Source organism: Periophthalmus magnuspinnatus, chromosome 16, assembly GCF_009829125.3.
Source record: "Periophthalmus magnuspinnatus isolate fPerMag1 chromosome 16, fPerMag1.2.pri, whole genome shotgun sequence".
Classification (NCBI taxonomy): Eukaryota; Metazoa; Chordata; class Actinopteri; order Gobiiformes; family Gobiidae; genus Periophthalmus; species Periophthalmus magnuspinnatus.
Genome location: NC_047141.1, coordinates 7898595 through 7915783, shown reverse-complemented (window position 1 = coordinate 7915783; position 17189 = coordinate 7898595). Strand labels below are relative to the sequence as shown.

General features: G+C 40.5%; 1 protein-coding gene across 1 annotated transcript in view; it reads left to right on the top strand.

The window, feature by feature from the left end:
• Positions 1 to 17189, top strand: part of LOC117384122 (thrombospondin type-1 domain-containing protein 7A) — a 196040-nt gene that overhangs the window by 112188 nt on the left and 66663 nt on the right. Inside the window, exons 16-17 of the mRNA XM_055227765.1 lie at positions 5324 to 5518; positions 9669 to 9962. Coding sequence (XP_055083740.1) covers positions 5324 to 5518; positions 9669 to 9962 — 489 coding nt within the window. The remainder of the gene's footprint in view (positions 1 to 5323; positions 5519 to 9668; positions 9963 to 17189) is intronic.

Genomic DNA, 17189 nt, shown 5'->3' with positions numbered 1-17189 from the left:
GTAACCACATCTTACTAAAAGAACATAAGACTGTGAAGGGCTTGTCTGTGTAGTCCAGGGGTCACTGACCTTTTTGAAGCTGAGAGCTGCTTCATGGACACTGAGTCATACAAAGAGCTACAGTCTGAGACGCTCTTCTGAAATAACACATTTGCTCAGTTTGCCTTTAGTTATACATAATTAATAATGATTAATGATAATCATCTATGTGAAGACACTGATCACGTTAATGACATCTCACAATAATTATCAACAGTGACAGCAAAGTGGGAAACCAGTATATAACCAGGATATCAGTATTTAACTTTCTATGTCAGTAATTGTTCAGTTTTCAGACAATCACTTACATCACCACATCTCATAGGAAAAAGTTTCATTATCCACTGACAAACCTTTTTAACAAAACATGGACTATGTTGCATCATGACAGTCTCGTGACAAAAGACTGTTGTTTACCCAAATCTGCCTTTAGCTCAGGGCTTTTCCTGCCCGTAGTGCACGTCCCCGTGGGTAGTTAGTGTGGCTTTTGTGACACGTAGTGAAATGTCCCTCCACATTGTGGTGCTTTGCTGTTGCCACAGTCGCCCCGCAAATGAGACACACACAGGTTTCTTTTTCAGTAAAGAAGAACTCCTCTTCCATTTGTTGTGAAAGTGATACATTTTCTTTTCTTTTTCAGTCATGTTTTTGGGGTGAGAATCTGCATTCAGTGTGCATCTTCACAGCGCCGCTAGCTTACTATACATGAGCCCTGGTTTTGTCACTCGCACAATACTGACCTTTGACCTGAGTAGGTCAGAGTTCACCTTAACTTATCTAAACTTCATGTATAATGAACATATTTTTAAGATACTTTCATTTTTAATTTTATATAAATGCAAGGGTGATTAAAAAAATAGCAGAATAAAATTTAATGTTAGATGTAGCTGCGGGCGACTCATGTCGTCCTTGGGGGCGACCTGGTGCACCGTGATGGTGACCCCTGGTATAGAGTGACAATTTTCTCTCTTGGGGGACAATAAAGTATTATCTCATCTTATCTCATCAGTACCAATGCTCACACACAGTTAAACCTCATGAAGTGTCTTGCCCAAAGACACAATAACACATATACTAGTTGTATTCAGGTTTAATAATCAAACCTGGCCAGCTTATTTTGAAACTATATCAACATTATTTTCACATCGCATTTAAAATGACAAAAAACTCATATCGATTTTTTTTTTTCTTTTGTGGTGAGCGGCGACGGTGAGCAGCTTTAAAAGAATCCAATCTCCCGAGGCCACGGAGTCTGCTCGTGTCATTATGCTCCTATAGGCCACATTATGATGCATTGATTTGCGTTTCTCTTCAGCGCCGCACAATCAGAGTCACCAAATGTATTTATTCATGAACTCTATCTCCAGAGGTGGTAGAGTAACCAAAAAATGTATTGCAAATGTAACGTTACTTCAAAATTATATTACTTAAGTAGAAGTACAAAGTAGTTGTAAGAGTAACTGTCAGGAAATAACATCTGGTTTATAATTTGAAGTTAAAGGTCCTAAATTACCCAAAATGTGAACTTTTAGCCATGTTATAAGTTGTGAGAGTTGTGTTTTGTTTCATTCACACGTTTGAGTAACTTTTTATTATTAGTCTGTTACATCTCCAAAGCTCAAAATGCTCTGTTCCACCTTGTGATGTCATGAAGTGGTAGTTTTTAAATTAACAGCTACGTTTTACCTTTAGTTCAGTAGAGATGATTCTAGTGAAGGTGCATGACATGAAATCGTAAGGCTGTATGTGTTTTTTTTTTTGCAGAAACAGCATTATAACTTAGATCAGAAAATAGCATATGGGCACTTTAATGTAATTTGAAGGAAAATATGGAATAATGCACAACATCTGCTATTTTCAAAGGATAGACACAAAAATTAGACTAAATCGTATCTGAAGGAGCGGTGAAAGAAACACAAATGTTCAAATCATTTCATACTGTCGACATAAAGCTTTTGTCACTTGTAGATTTACTCACAGTGGGAAGAGGAACCACAACTTTTACTCAATAAGAGTACTGTTACAAGTAAGAAAAGTACAATATCTTTAAAAAGGTACTCAAGTAAATGTAACTGAGTAGATGTAATAGAGTACTATCCACCTCTGCCTCAGGTTTCGCAAAATAAGTGTTAAACTTCAGCCTAAACCCCTTCAGTCATGTGTTATGTGTTATTTTTGTGTTATTATTATTGACTATATTATATACAGTTTGTTTTCTATTATTTATTTAAAGGATAGTACAGTTTGTAAGATCTACCCAAAACATGCACCGTAGGTAAAATCCTCCAGTTAAGATAGTCCTGAAGAAGATCATGGAGATGGGCCCCGCTGCTCCTGACAGGGTTGAAGGGTGGGTCAAATGCAGAGAACAACTTTCTGTATGGGGACAATAAAGTGTTCCTTAAAGAGGGTGGATAATGAAAAATCCATTCCCTCATTAAAAACATGTCTGAAGAAGTTTTAAATGTCATCAGTATATGTTTATTTTACCAATTTCTCCCAGGCCCTATTTGAACCCTCCTTATGGTTGGCTGTACGTCACTCATGCTCCCACATGGCAATTTCTCATAAATATACAGAAGCATGATACAAAACAATACACTACAGCTTCACAAACCTGATGTGATGTGCAGTAGTTTTATGAGTGGGATGCACTGTCCTCAGATATGACATAAACATGTTCAAATATAACTTTTACTGATTACAATTGTAATGCTGATTTATTTTTAATTACCAAAACATTGGACCAAGCTGTTTGTTATAATTAGTTTTTTTGGTTCCCAAGAAGCTGAATATTTTACATTATACTCCCACACCTCTTTCCAGCTCCTTTTGTTTTCTCAGTCAAATCCCTTTACTCTAACACAGCAAAGGGCAGCTCCAGTGAGAGGAGGGCTCGTTCCACATTCCCCAAATTGGCCACAAAGCTCCTCAAAGGTCCTCTATTATACAAAACAGACTCATGTGAGCTTTAATTGTGTTAGAATGCTATTACCTCCTCAAAAACATACCCAAAGTTGTGTTTTGTTTCATTCACAAATGTTTAAGTAACACTTTATTTGTGTGTCTCCATGTCCAAAGCTGAAAATGCAGTTTTATAAAGTATCATGTTTGTGCTGCATGTGGCACAGCAGTCATTTAATTCAAGCTTTATTTGACCATGAAATGTCTCATTGTGTCTTCACTAAAATAATTTCAAATTGCCTAATATTTTACATTGCCACGGTAACATGGTTGCAGATAGAAGTATGTCCTCATTGGCTTTTGTTTTCAGTATCACAAGACGGATGCCTGTGTCAAATTTCAATTGTCTCTGATAAAGTAAAATCTTTATAGAGAAATTTAATATCATGGCTATGCAAATTGTATATCACTGCATTCAGGCTGCCAGTATACCTCAAAACAGGCTAGTCAAGCAACACTTAAATTTCAGATTTAAAAGCAATAAGCGTGTATTGCATTTACAATTAAGAGTAGGAAACTAAGTTCACAGATACTGTCAAAAATAAAAAATAAAAAAGCGATTTAATGATGCCAAACAAAATGGCACCAAAATTACGCTACACCAACCAGACAATAACAGAACAAACAATTTTTTGAAAATAAAGTAAACGGATCATTTGCATTTTTTGACAATAGTCTATACAAAAGCAAATGACTGAAAATGTGGCGCAGCTGAGATTTAACGAACTTTAGTGCAGTTTTAACTGAGGTGACTTCAATGCACCACATTATTATTAATATTATAAACTCACTTCTTCATTGTGGAGCTCCGTCTCCCTGTGTGCCACGGAGCTGCAGGTCCATACGAGTATCTCCAAACCTTTTTAAAAGCACTGTAGCTTTTAAGTGCACAGTCGTACAACAACAGTATATTTGCAGCGTTTCTCAGAAGTACTGTTCACTCTCATGGGTACGTTCATAGTTGCATAGTCTACCACGATGAACAACATTGGAAGCCACTCAACTAAGTGGATATAATATAACATAAAGAGAAGAGAAAAAATTCTGTTTACATATTTATGAAATAAATATATATTTATGAAAATAAAATAAATTCACTTTTCTGAACATGTTTAGGCCAGCAGAGGGCCTTGCTGGTGCTGACGGCCCAGCACTGATCATCTTTAATTGCACCTGGGTTTAGTGGTTTGTGATGAAAACTGTGCGAGGAGATGTCCTAAATATCATGGTGAGCACTTTGGTCATGCCCATGTTTGATCCAATATGACCGACTTCCTGTACGGTTTAGGGCGAGGCCATTTTTTTGCAAGTCCTGACATGTTCCATTTTTGTTGTCAAGTTTCCGGTTTTTACATAGTTTTTTTTTTCCCCCATTGGCCCCATGAAAATCAAAGTTTTACTCAAAATTACAGCTCATAGAGTCGTAATTTTACAATACTAGTCTCTGGCATGTTTGGTGTTGTTTACTACTTGATTTTTGCGCCTTTCGATGCTCTGGACATGGTTTTAATTAGTCCCTCGCTGATACGTTGTCCTCGGCTCGGGCCTAATGAATAGAACAGAATGTATTGTCATTTGCGTTGTTACATAAACAGCTCAAAGCCAAACACAGATGAAAAGCAGGGATTCAAAGAAGTTAAAAGCTGAAAATTTAAATGTAGAATAATTCTGGAGGCACGTGGCTTCATGTTGTTGATGAGGCTTAGTCCAACAAATATACAGACATACATTCACATATACAATAAAAACTGATCTTATAATATAATCCGTTTTTAATTAAATGTTCATCTCAGGTCAGTACAGTGAATTTTTTAAACATCCAAAAACAAATTCAGTTTCATTATTTATTTCCCAGAGCTTCCATCGGTGAGCCACCCCTGTCCTGCCTGAAGGGGGCGGTGCTTGATCTGCCCCGTCCAACCCTGCACTTCTATATCATGTTATTGCTTTGCCTGGAATGTTGCGTAGTATGGCATTAAACATGTATTCAATTATGAGTGTGCTTCTTACTGTGAGTGGCTTCGTCTCTCTATGGGTTCGGCTTGTAACTTTGCCTCTCCATGAAAATAATCCCAAACCGTGGAACATTCTAGGGAAAAAAAAACACCCTCAAATCTCCACGGAGACATGCAGATGGCAGACCCTCGACTCAAAAAGCCCCATAGTGCAGTTTTAATGACTCAAAATGAATTCCTAACTTTGCCTGAGACATTCACTCAACTCAACCGTATTTTCCTGCCAAACTTCTTTTCAGCTTCTCTCCGCGCCCTCTCGCACCTGTCACTGACCCCCCTCCCCCCTCCTCTCTCTGCCCCCACAGCGGTGTCGTGCCGGCAGCTGGACGGTGCCCAGGCGGACGTGGGCCAGTGCCTGAGGTGGGCGCGCTCCATGCCCCCCTCCACCCAGCGCTGCCTGCTGCCCTGCCAGGACGACTGCCAGCTCGGCCCCTGGTCCAAGTTCTCCCCCTGCACGGCCGACTGCGTGGGGGTGCGCTCCCGGAAGAGGGCCCTGATAGGTGAGCGGGGGCGACGGGGGCACAAGTGGAGCTTTTACTGCAGAAATGTGTGTGTGTGTTTTGGATGGAGAGAAGCATGAGGGATAAGTGCGTGACTGCCAAGAGTAAACCAGAACTAAACCAGGACTAAATCAGGGCTTAAATGAGAACGTACGTGACTAAACTACATGTAAACCAGTTCAAAACAAAAACTAAACTAGGGCAGGGTCTAAACTACTTCTAAAGGAAGACTAAACACCTTCTAACCCGAACTAAAACAAGATGTAACCAGGATTAAACCAGAACTAAACCAAGACTAAGCCAGAAGTAAACCAGGTCTAAACCACTTCTAAACAAAAACTACACAATGTTTTATCCAGAACAGAACCATGACTTAGCCAGGCCTTAAACGAGGACTAAACTAGGACTAAACCAGGACTAAACCAGGACTGAACCAAGACAAAACCAGGACTAAACCAGGACTAAATCAGGACTAAATCAGGACTAAACCAGGACTAAACCAGGACAAAATCAGGATTAAACTAGGACTGAACCAGGACTAAACCAGGACTGAACCAGGACTAAACCAGGACTGAACCAGGACTAAACCAGGACTAAACCAGGACTGAACCAGGACTAAACCAGGACTGAACCAGGACTAAACCAGGACAAAATCAGGATTAAACTAGGACTGAACCAGGACTGAACCAGGACTAAACCAAGACTAAATCAGGACTAAACCAGGACTAAACCAGGACTAAACCAGGACTGAACCAGGACTGAACCAAGACTAAACCAGGACTAAACCAGGACAAAATCAGGATTAAACTAGGACTGAACTAGGACTAAATTATTACTAAACCAGGACTAAACCAAGTTCTAAGAGGGTTTTGGATGGTTAGATGGTTCTTTCTTATACAGTACAGTAGGAGATATATTTACCTTATTGACCTGCCTGGTCAGCCTGACAGACCAGGTCGCTCAGACTGGCCACACCTCCTGTTGCCCAATGGTCCTTGGAGGAGGGAATCCCAGGTGTATGAAAGGAGGAAGGTTCCATCGTCACGCTTGATGGTGTCCATGCCCCATTTTCTGATTTCAGTGGCCTTTGAACTTGTTGTTTTCTGACCCAATCCAATTGGTTGTGAAGATGGCTGCAGCTATCATACTGTATTTTCATTTTAAAAAAAAGAAATTGCATATGTTAAAAAGAAGACAAAACACCTCAAAACTACTAACAGCTTCTAACCAAAACTAAACCAAGTCTAAATTAAGACAGCTTTGATGAAGAGAGTGAGACCAGAAAGCAAAGCACAAGTGGAGCTTTTACTGCAGATGTGTGTGTGTTTTGGATGGAGAGGGGCAATAGTACTAGTGCCGATATTAAACCAGGACTAATCTAGGACTTAACCAGGACTAAATCAGGACCTAACCCAGAACTAAACCAGGACTAAACCATAGCTAAGCCTGGTCTAAACCAAGTCCTAAAAGGGTTTTGATAGGTGAGGAGGGAGGAGGGAGCAGAGCACAAGTGGAGCTTTTACTGCTGAAATGTGTGCGTGTGTGTGTTTTGGAAGGAGGCAGGCATGAGGAATTGTTGTGTTATTGCCAAGACTAAACCAGGACTAAATCAGAGCTTAGCAAGGACTTAGTCTGGACTAAACTAGGACTAAATAGGACTAAACCAAGACTAGACCAGTACTAAACCAGTACTAAACCAGGACTGCGCCAGAATAAAACCAGGACTAAACCAGGACTAAGCAAGAACTAAACCAGGACAGACCCAGAACTAAACTAGGACTAAACCAGGACTAAACCAACACATCACCAAGACTAAACCGGGACTAAACCAGGACTAAACCAGGACTGCGCCAGAATAAAACCAGGACTAAACCAGGACTAAGCAAGAACTAAACCAGGACAGACCCAGAACTAAACTAGGACTAAACCAGGACTAAACCAACACATCACCAAGACTAAACCGGGACTAAACCAGGACTAAACCAGGACTAAACCAGGACTAAACCAGGACTAAACCAGGACTAAACCAGGACTAAACCAGGACTAAACCAGGAGTGAACATGATGCAAAACCAAGTGAAGTTTTTAATTTTAATTTCTAGCAGACAGGCCAGAGCACAACTCAGGAAACTGAGTGTGTGGCTTGTTGAATACTCTTAAGTGACTGCAATTCCACATCACACAGGGATATATCTAAAGTGTAGTGGTAATAGTAAATTCCTGAATCTAAAATGGAGCTGCAAGATTAATCATAATCGTAATCAAATCAAAATCGCTGTAAGTACTATAACAACTAAATATCCTGTCTATCCTGTTCGAACATGTTCTGAAATGTGATTCTTGTGTTAGTTTGGCAGTTCATATTTCAGTCTTCTTCAGTGTTTAAAAGGTGAACTTTGAACATAATCGTTTTATTAAAATCGATTTGCAAAGCTCGTCCGAAAAATAACAATTAAATGTTATTCTCAGGTCGTTCAGCCCTAGTGTAAAGTGAGTTTTTATAAGCAGGTGGACAAAGGTGCTTCCCAGATGTTGCTGATTGTAATGACTTCCCGATCATCCTCACTTCCCGGTGCACTCCCCCTGCGGGCTTCAGGTCTGCATACAGGAGACGGGCTTATGTAACTCACTAACTACATCACAATAATGTACAGCAGAAACACTGTCTGCTGCTACAGTGGAAAGTACAGATTAAAGGAACACTGTGGAACTTTTGGGATGAGGGGTCCAGCACGTTTACTGGCACTGCCTGCTGGTCTCTATGGAGATGTTAGAGCTTTGCCTGTTTTTGATCTCCACGTAAACAAACAGGTGACGCCATGAGGCCGAGAACACAGGTTTATCAAGACATAGATAGATAGATAGATAGATAGATAGATAGATAGATAGATAGAAAGATAGAAAGAAAGAAAGAAAGAAAGAAAGAAAGAAAGAAAGAAAGAAAGAAATAGATGGAAATGGATAAATGGATTGAAATGGATGGATGGATAGGTAGGTAGATAGAAGAAGAAAGAAAGACAAAGTAAATAAAACAAAGAAATGGATGGATAGATAGAAATGGATTGAAATAGTTGGATGGATGGATAGAAGAAAGAAACAACCAAACAAAGAAATGCATAACTAGATAGAAATGGATAACTGCATAGAAATAGTTGGATGGATGGATAGATAGACAGACAGACAGACAGATAGTGAAATGCCATACTGCGAAACATTCCAAGCAAGGCATAACAATATATTCATGGCGACCACCAAATAGTGGACCCTTCATCAGAAAAGTTACACAGTGTAAGATAAACCTTTATTTGTCCCACAATGCAGAAATTATAGTGTTGCAATGCAAAGTTCCAGAGCAGCTACCCCCTAGTCTCAAAATAAAATGAAGAAGAAATAAAGAAGAAATAAAGAAGAAATAAAGAAGAAATAAAGAAGAAATAAAGGACAGTTTGGTCTACAAACCACCAGAACTGTGTAGAGACCAAATCAAAACATGAAGAATGATATTGGGTTTAGTTTAGTGACCACATCTTGAGAGCTAACTAAGTGTTATGCTAGTTAGCGGTTATCCATTTAGTAGAAGAATTCATAAAATACTCATTAAAGCTTTGGAAGGTAATAGTTACAGTACCACCCACTGCAAATAAAACTAATAAACAATCATTAAGATGATCCATGGGGAAATAAGGGGGAAATGACCATGCAACAAGTTAGTGGAATTAATTTCTGCGACAGCAAAAAATGTCTTCTGAGTCAGTTACTGAACAAAATAACAGCAGACAGGGACTACTACTAATGCTAATATGAATTTACAGGAAAAAAGCACTTTATTAAATACCTAAAAGATCAATAATAGGCCTGTATTACTAATTATTATGGATTTATACTACTAGTTAGCGAGGAATAAAAGTATCGCCAGTGTGGAACAGCCCAAAGCATGAGGAAACAATAAAACAATAAACAACAACAATAAAACATGTGAATATGTTGTTTTTGAAAATATACAATTTTCAAGGTAACATGGTGATCTAAATATGTTATGTGTTAGCAGTTAATCCCCCGTAGAATTAAAATACTCCCTATTTAAGATGAAGTTGCACAGCGGATTGTATACCTGAATAGCGTTACCATAGTAATAAGTATTTCTTCCCCAGGTCGCAGTAAGAAGAAGGACAAATGTAAGAACACCCAGATGTACCCCCTGAGTGAGACGCAGTACTGCCCCTGCGACAAGTACAACGCCCAGCCCGTGGGCAACTGGTCCGACTGCATCCTGCCAGAGGGCTCACCGGCGTCAGGGGGCAGAGGTCAGCTGGAAGTCACCACGGGGTCAGGGGTGAAGGGTCAGCCGGAGGTCAAGGAGTGCGGGCAGGGCTACCGCTACCAGGCCATGGTGTGCTACGACCAGGACAACAGACTGGTGGAGACGGCACGCTGCAACAGTCATGGTATGGAAAAGTTTACACGTGTCAAGTTGGATTTTATTGTGTATCAGGTTGTGTTTCAGTTTCAGTTCAAAGAGAAGAGAAACTGACAAATAAGTGTGATTAGTTTAGTGATTACACTTTGGTGCTAAGACAAGACGAATGGCGATATGATGGAATGAATGATTTGCTGTAACTTGTAACGCCAGATTTTTGTGTCTAATGGGCTCGACACGCGGGGGCGCGACAACGGGGGGGACACGTGGGGCGCAATAAACATCAGAGACCAGGGTCACTCATCACATCAGGTCAGAAATCCCACACACGAGAGCGTTGAACTGTAGTGGTCAGCAGCAGCTTCACAACGCTCTAGTCCTGGAACAATCGCTTATCTCGCACACACTGGATTGACTTGGGAATGAGTAAAATTTAAAAGTACTGCATTTCAGGTCTAAAAAGCTGCATGTGTAGTGTTTTTCTCTGTTTCACAAATGAAAGAAAAAGACAACTCGGGCCAAAAAGGCAGCAGCTTTCTTTGATATGTGCCTGACTTTTACAAAAACACTAAAAGAAATCCTTGCTAATTGGCTGTTGTGTTCGTGACAGTGACAAAAGTTTAACAATTTTTAACCTTCAGGATCACGTTGCAGGCCTGTGTGCGCACGTCTACACGGTCATCTGATTTAAATAGGTTTTGGCGTTGTTGTTCTGCCTCCACCTGTAGGAAGACAGCCGCAAATTGACCTGTTTAGCTGACTGGACACGTCACAGCAACATCATGTGACCACTCTGAAGAAGACCGGTAATGAGCAGTCCAAAGTGTCAGCTATGAAAACAAACTAAACCTTGATCTGACGAAAGAATCTATTACAGTAAATTCATGGAAGACCAGATCAACCTCAATGGACTACTACTTTCGCTTGTCGCCTACCGAGAGATACCTGTGTTTTTTCCATTGTCGCACACGTCCCATCTGAAATGAACAGAGAAAGAGATACGTCGTCCTCGTGTGTCGCTCCCGGAACTCTCTGAAATGAGTTCTGCATCAAAATGTTGACACCCAGATGGATAGTTGAGTCTGATCACAACAGCGGAACAAGCTAAAAAAATCAAACTTAAGTTAAGCCCAGTTGAGAGAAAAGCACAGACACATCACACACATCTTTCCTGTCTCCGTTGCCGTGTTTGTTTTGGTTTGTTTGAGGCCTTCGCATTCATCTTCCCCCCAAACTGCAACGCTGCCCTGAGGTTGAGAGCCGTTTTTCACCCACTTCCCCTTATATTTAGCACTGCGGTGGAGAAAGATCGCTGTACGTGGCTAAAGCAACATGATGAAAGAGGGGAAAGAGGGAGTAGTGTTATGAATGGCTGTGATTGGTTGACAGCGACAAATGGGTGAAATAAGGCGGGGACAAGTGTCATGTGTTGGTCCTGAGATCAATTTTTGGCTTCAACGATTTTCCGAACGTCGCGCCACACTCTTAATCAAAAAAGACACATAGGAACAAGCTTCATTCCTTCAAACTGTCCAATCTACTTGTGTTCTCAGACAAATGTACCACCCTGCTGCATTTAGTTATTTCTGATTGGTCCCTGTGCTGTATTCTACCGTTATATTTGCAAAGAAACATTATGAAAACACAACAGCTTTTCCTGTACCTCTGGAGCAGGTTTACATTATAACTCACTCTTATAATGATTGTCCTCAGTGGAAATAGAAGAAAGATTCTATACCTCCTTTAAAAATGCCAGAACTTGTCTGAACTCTGAAGCTAAGTAGGGTTGGGTCTGGGTAGTACTTGGATGAAGAACCTAATCAGAATAAAATCAGTACTTTTTATGGCAAATTTGAATAATCCTACTAATGTAACCTAAATAACATCACATTGCATTTTTGGACAGACTTAATTTGACTATTTCAAGCCTTATTTAAAGTATGAAGGCAAAACTATGTTAAATGCACCATCTGAATTATCCACTGGCCCTTCGTGTCAAATATTTTTCAACATATGGCCCGTGGTGAAAAGAGTTTGGGCACCCCTGGGTTAGAATCTTTGTCCATCAACATAAAAGTTTGGTTTGATCCAGTGCTTAGCGTCGGTGTGTCCATAGGTGAGACGCTTCACCTCCCTTGCCTCCATTGTTGAAGTACGCAGGTGTATGGATGAAAAAAGGACGATGATGAAAGGACGTTTGAGAGAATGAGAATGTCACAAAATGTTCCCATGGTTACAATTCAAGGTATTTACAGCGTGTACATTATGCGCCGCACCCCCTCCCCTGAACTTCTTTTTATTTTTTTACTGAAGATATTGGTCTTATCTTGGTTGTTTTAGGTTCCATTCACACTTGTCTTAGTTCTGGTTTGATCCTGTTCTAGTTCTGTTCTAGTCCAGGTTTTGTTCCTGGCTTAGTCCTGTTGCGGAATAGAAAAAACTTTAAAAATATAAAATCAACAGAAAAGTTAACTTGAATCAGAAAGTCTGCTTTATTGAATCAATTGTGCACAATCATCAAACACAAGCTGTTGTCCCTGATAGTGTCGTCTCACCCTCAGCGGACAAATGAACATGCAGACAGTATATTTATAAAATCAAAACAATCATACTCGTTTAGTTTAGTCCAAGTGGCTGGAGACGGCTAGACGCACAAACAAAAGATGAATAACATAACAACAGATGGTATTACGAAGGGTAGGTCAGGGATATCCATAACAATACAAATAAAGATTTAGGGTAAAGAAGGACATAACAGACACTTCACCCATATTGGCGAGCATGAATGTCGTGTGTGAGTGTTGGTTGTGGTTGAAGAAGCCGATGGCGCAGTTTGGCAGCCTCGCTTTTGTCAGTGTGTCCCAGGGCCGCTGTGGCTATAATAGTATCTTACCACTTGGGACTTTGAGCAATTGGAAAAGCGCGATACAGTATAAGACGAGTGCATTATGATTATATTGTTGTTTTGTGTTAATGCGTCTTTATGGAGGGCTGGCGTGGTTTTCCTGGTGTGGAATACTACGCACCGCCTGTCTGTTGATATCTTGATGCCTGTTTTTGAGCAGAGAGTGTTATTTTAGTTGTTTGATCCCGTGTCTGTTTGACAGGGCAGTATATTGTGAAATGGGGGTGAAGAGTGGGGGCGATTCAGAATATTTCCCAACAGTAAGGTGTGAACAGAGCTTGAGATTTGTGCTGCAGCTTAGAACACTCAGTACCAGGCAGCACAGGAAAAGAGAAAAACTACAAAACATTCAAACTTTTCCTCCTTTTGACCATGAAACTTTATTTGCAATAGATTTCTTGTATTATTGTTTCCTATCTCTTCATACATACTTCCATTCTGCCATGTTTATCTCTGTCCTGCTCTCACCATCCCTTTCTTCACTATACTCGTCTCCTGATTTTGTTGTTATATTATTGTTCCTGATCTCTCCGTCCATGCCTCTTTTCCTACCTCCTTCTCTCTGTCTCTCTCTCTCTTCCTTCTCTCCCTTATTTGTTATATTATTGTTCCTGATCTCTCCATCCATACTTCAGTTCTTCCATCCTTCTATCTCTCTCTTCTTTTTCCCAGTTTGTTCTAGCTCTTTCTCTGTCTCTCCTCTCTCTGATTTGTTAACTCTCCCTCTCTCGCTCTCTCTTCCTCCTTCCTCCAATTTGTTGTTATATTTATGTTCCAGATCTCTCTATCCATACTTCCATTCTCAATTCCATACTCAATTCTTCTCTCTCTCCTTCTCTCCCCCTCTTCTTCCTCTCCTCCATTTGCTCTCTCTCCTTCTTTCCTTCCTCCAATTTGTTGTTATGTTATTGTTCCAGATCTCTCTATCCATACTTCTATCCTTCCATCTCTCCCTCCCTCTGTCTCTCTCTCTTCTCTTCCTCCTTTCCCTGATTTGGTCCCTCCATCCATACTTCCATTCTTCAATTCTTCTCTCCTCTCTCCTTTTCTCCGTCTTTCCCTCTTCCTCCTCTCCTCGATTTGCTCTCCCTCTCTCTCCTTCCTCCCTCCTCCAATTTGTTGTTATATTATTGCTCCCAATCTCTCCTTCTATACTTCCATTCTTCCATCTCTCTCCCCCTCTCATTCTCGCACTCTCTTCTCTTCCTCCTCTCCCTGATTTGTTGTTATAGTATTCATCCCTATTTCTCCATCCATACTTGTTTTCTTACATCCTTCCATCTCTCTCTCCCCCTTTCTTTCTCTCTCTTCTCTTCCTCCTCTCCCTGATTTGTTGCTATAGTGTTGGTCCCTATTTCTCCATTTATACTTCTTTTCTGACATCGTTCCATCTCTCTCTCTCTCTCTCTCAATCTCCTTTCCCTGGTTTGTTCTAGCTCTCTCTGTCTCTCCTCTCCCCTATTTGTTCTCCCTCTCTCTCTTCCTCCTTCCAATTTGTTGTTATATTATTGCTCCCAGTCTCTCCATCCATACTTCCATTGTTCCATAATTATCGCTCTCTCCCTCTCTCTTTCTTCCTCCTCTCCTCAGTGTGTTCTCCTTTTCTTTTTCTCTCTTCTCTTCCTCCTCTCCCTGATTTGTTTTTATAGTATGGTCCCTATTTCTCCATCCATACTTCTATTCTTACATTGTTCCATCTCTCTCTCTCTCTCTCTTGATCTCCTTTCCCTGGTTTGTTCTCTCTCTCCTCCGTCATCCAATTTGCTGTTATATTATTGCTTCCAATCTCTCCATCTATACTTCCATTCTTTCATCTTTATCTCTCTCTCCCTCTTTGTCTTTTGTCCTCCTCTCCTCCTCAATGTGTCCCCCCCTTCTTTCTCTCCCTTCTCTTCCTCCTATCCCTGATTTGTTGTTATAGTATTTGTCCCTATTTCTCATCCATACTTCTTTTCTTACATCATTCCATCTCTCTCTCTCTCTCTGTCTCTCTCTCTCTCAATCTCCTTTCGTCAGTTTGTTCTAGCTCTCTCTCTCTGTCTCTCCTCTCCCCAATTTATTTGTTCTCCCTCTCTCTCTCCTCCTTCCCCCAATTTGTTATTATATTATTGCTCCCAATCTCTCAATCTATACTTTCATTCTTTCATCTTTATCTCTCTCTCCCTCTCTGCCTTTCTTCCTCCTCTCCTCAATGTGCTCTACCTCCCCCTTTCTCTCTAGCTCTCTCTCTCTTCTCTTCCTCCTCTCCCTGATTTGTTGTTTTATTATTACTCCCAATCTCTCCATCTATACTTCAATTCTTCCATCCTTATCTCTCTCTCCCTCTCTGCCTTTCTTCCTCCTCTCCTCAATGTGCTCTACCTCCCCCTCTCTCTCTAGCTCTCTCTCTCTCTTCTCTTCCTCCTCTCCCTGATTTGTTGTTTTATTATTACTCCCAATCTCTCCATCTATACTTTCGTTCTTTCATCTTTCTCTCTCTCTCCCTCTCTGCCTTTCTTCCTCCTCTCCTCAATGTGCTCTACCTCCCCCTCTCTCTCTAGCTCTCTCTCTCTCTTCTCTTCCTCCTCTCCCTGATTTGTTGTTTTATTATTACTCCCAATCTCTCCATCTATACTTCAATTCTTCCACCCTTATCTCTCTCTCCCTCTCTGCCTTTCTTCCTCCTCTCCTCAATGTGCTCTACCTCCCCCTCTCTCTCGCTCTCTCTAGCTCTCTCTCTCTCTTCTCTTCCTCCTCTCCCTGATTTGTTGTTATATTATTACTCCCAATCTCTCCATCCGCACTTCCACTGCCCCATCTCTCTCTCTCTCTCTTTCCCCCTCCCTCTTTCTTTCTTTTCTTCCTCCCTCTCTTCCTCTTCTGCAGATGTATTCAGCCTGTGTCCTCTGCGCTCCGAGTAGATGTGCCGTACACAAACTGCTCCACTCCCCAGAGAGAGGGAACAGTGTGCTTACAAAAATACATTCTATTAAATTTTTAAAAAGTCGTTTTCCAAAGCACTGAGCTCTGCAAATGAAACTGCTGTGTGCTGGTCGTCTGCAGGAGCTGACTCACTGAGCACAGACACGAGCTAACTGTGTCTCTGTGTCATATTTAGGCTGAGTTCGCTCAAACGAAAACACTCTGTTCCACCTTGTGACGTCACGTGGTGATACAGGAAGTGCTCTACTAGATACATTTGGGTCATTTCAGTCCTGGAATTACCAATCTCTACTGAACTAAAGGTAAAAAGATATAGCTGTTAACTTGAAATCATGACATCACAAGGTGGAACGGAGCATTTTGAGCTAGACAGACTAATAATGAAGTGTTACTCAAACATGTGTGAATGAAACAAAACACAACTGTGGGTATCTAGCATGACATAAACCTCACAAGAGTCAATTTTGCATAATAGAAGACCTTTAAATGCGCAGTGTTTGAAGTACTCATATGGGACTCTGGCAGTATAGAGGTAAATAGTAGTAGTAGAGTACAGTTCGCTAGGCCTGTCACTATAACACATTTTTAAGCGCGATACGCTGATTTGTGAAATGGCTATAATGAAAACAAAACCATAAAGCAGAACTACACCCCAAAGAGTGTTCTAAATGTACAATATACTTTAAAAAAAACAAAAGATGCGATAAATACATAACAGAATGCAGCACTTAAGTCATTAGGTTGTATTTATAATGAGACATAGAAGTTCAGTTCAACTTTTTCCAGTAAAATCAAAAATATAACAAAAAATATCCCTCTAGTCCAGGGGTGTCAAACACATTTTCACTGAGGGCCACATCAACAAAATGGCTGCTCTCAAAGGGCCAAATGTAAAATAAATCAAACTAATTTTGTAACTTGTTAATTAACTGTTTTTGTATTTATTATTTATTGAAGTTACAAATATTGCATATGCATTTGCCTAGATGTAAAAATATGGCTGTGTAACTGTGTATCTCCTGATAAATTGAGATTTTAAGAGCATCATACCTTTTAATTTACCCTGTCAAGGGCCACATAAAATGGTGTGGAGGGCTGCATTTGGCTCGCGGGCCTTGAGTTTGACACATGTGCACCTAGGACAAAGAAAAAGTACTTGATAAATATTGACCCCAAAAATGATTCTTCTGTGTCTTCTTTATTGAACAATAAGTTGATATAGTGATTATCATGACAGGTGTACAGGTTTCATCATTAGCTTTAGACTGTGGGGAACTGCAGTAGTACAAGTATACACTCACCTGAAGGATTATTAGGAACACCATACTAATACGGTGTTTGACCCCCTTTCACCTTCAGAACTGCCTTAATTCTACGTGGCATTGATTCAACAAGGTGCTGATTCATTCTTTACAAATGTTGGTTCAT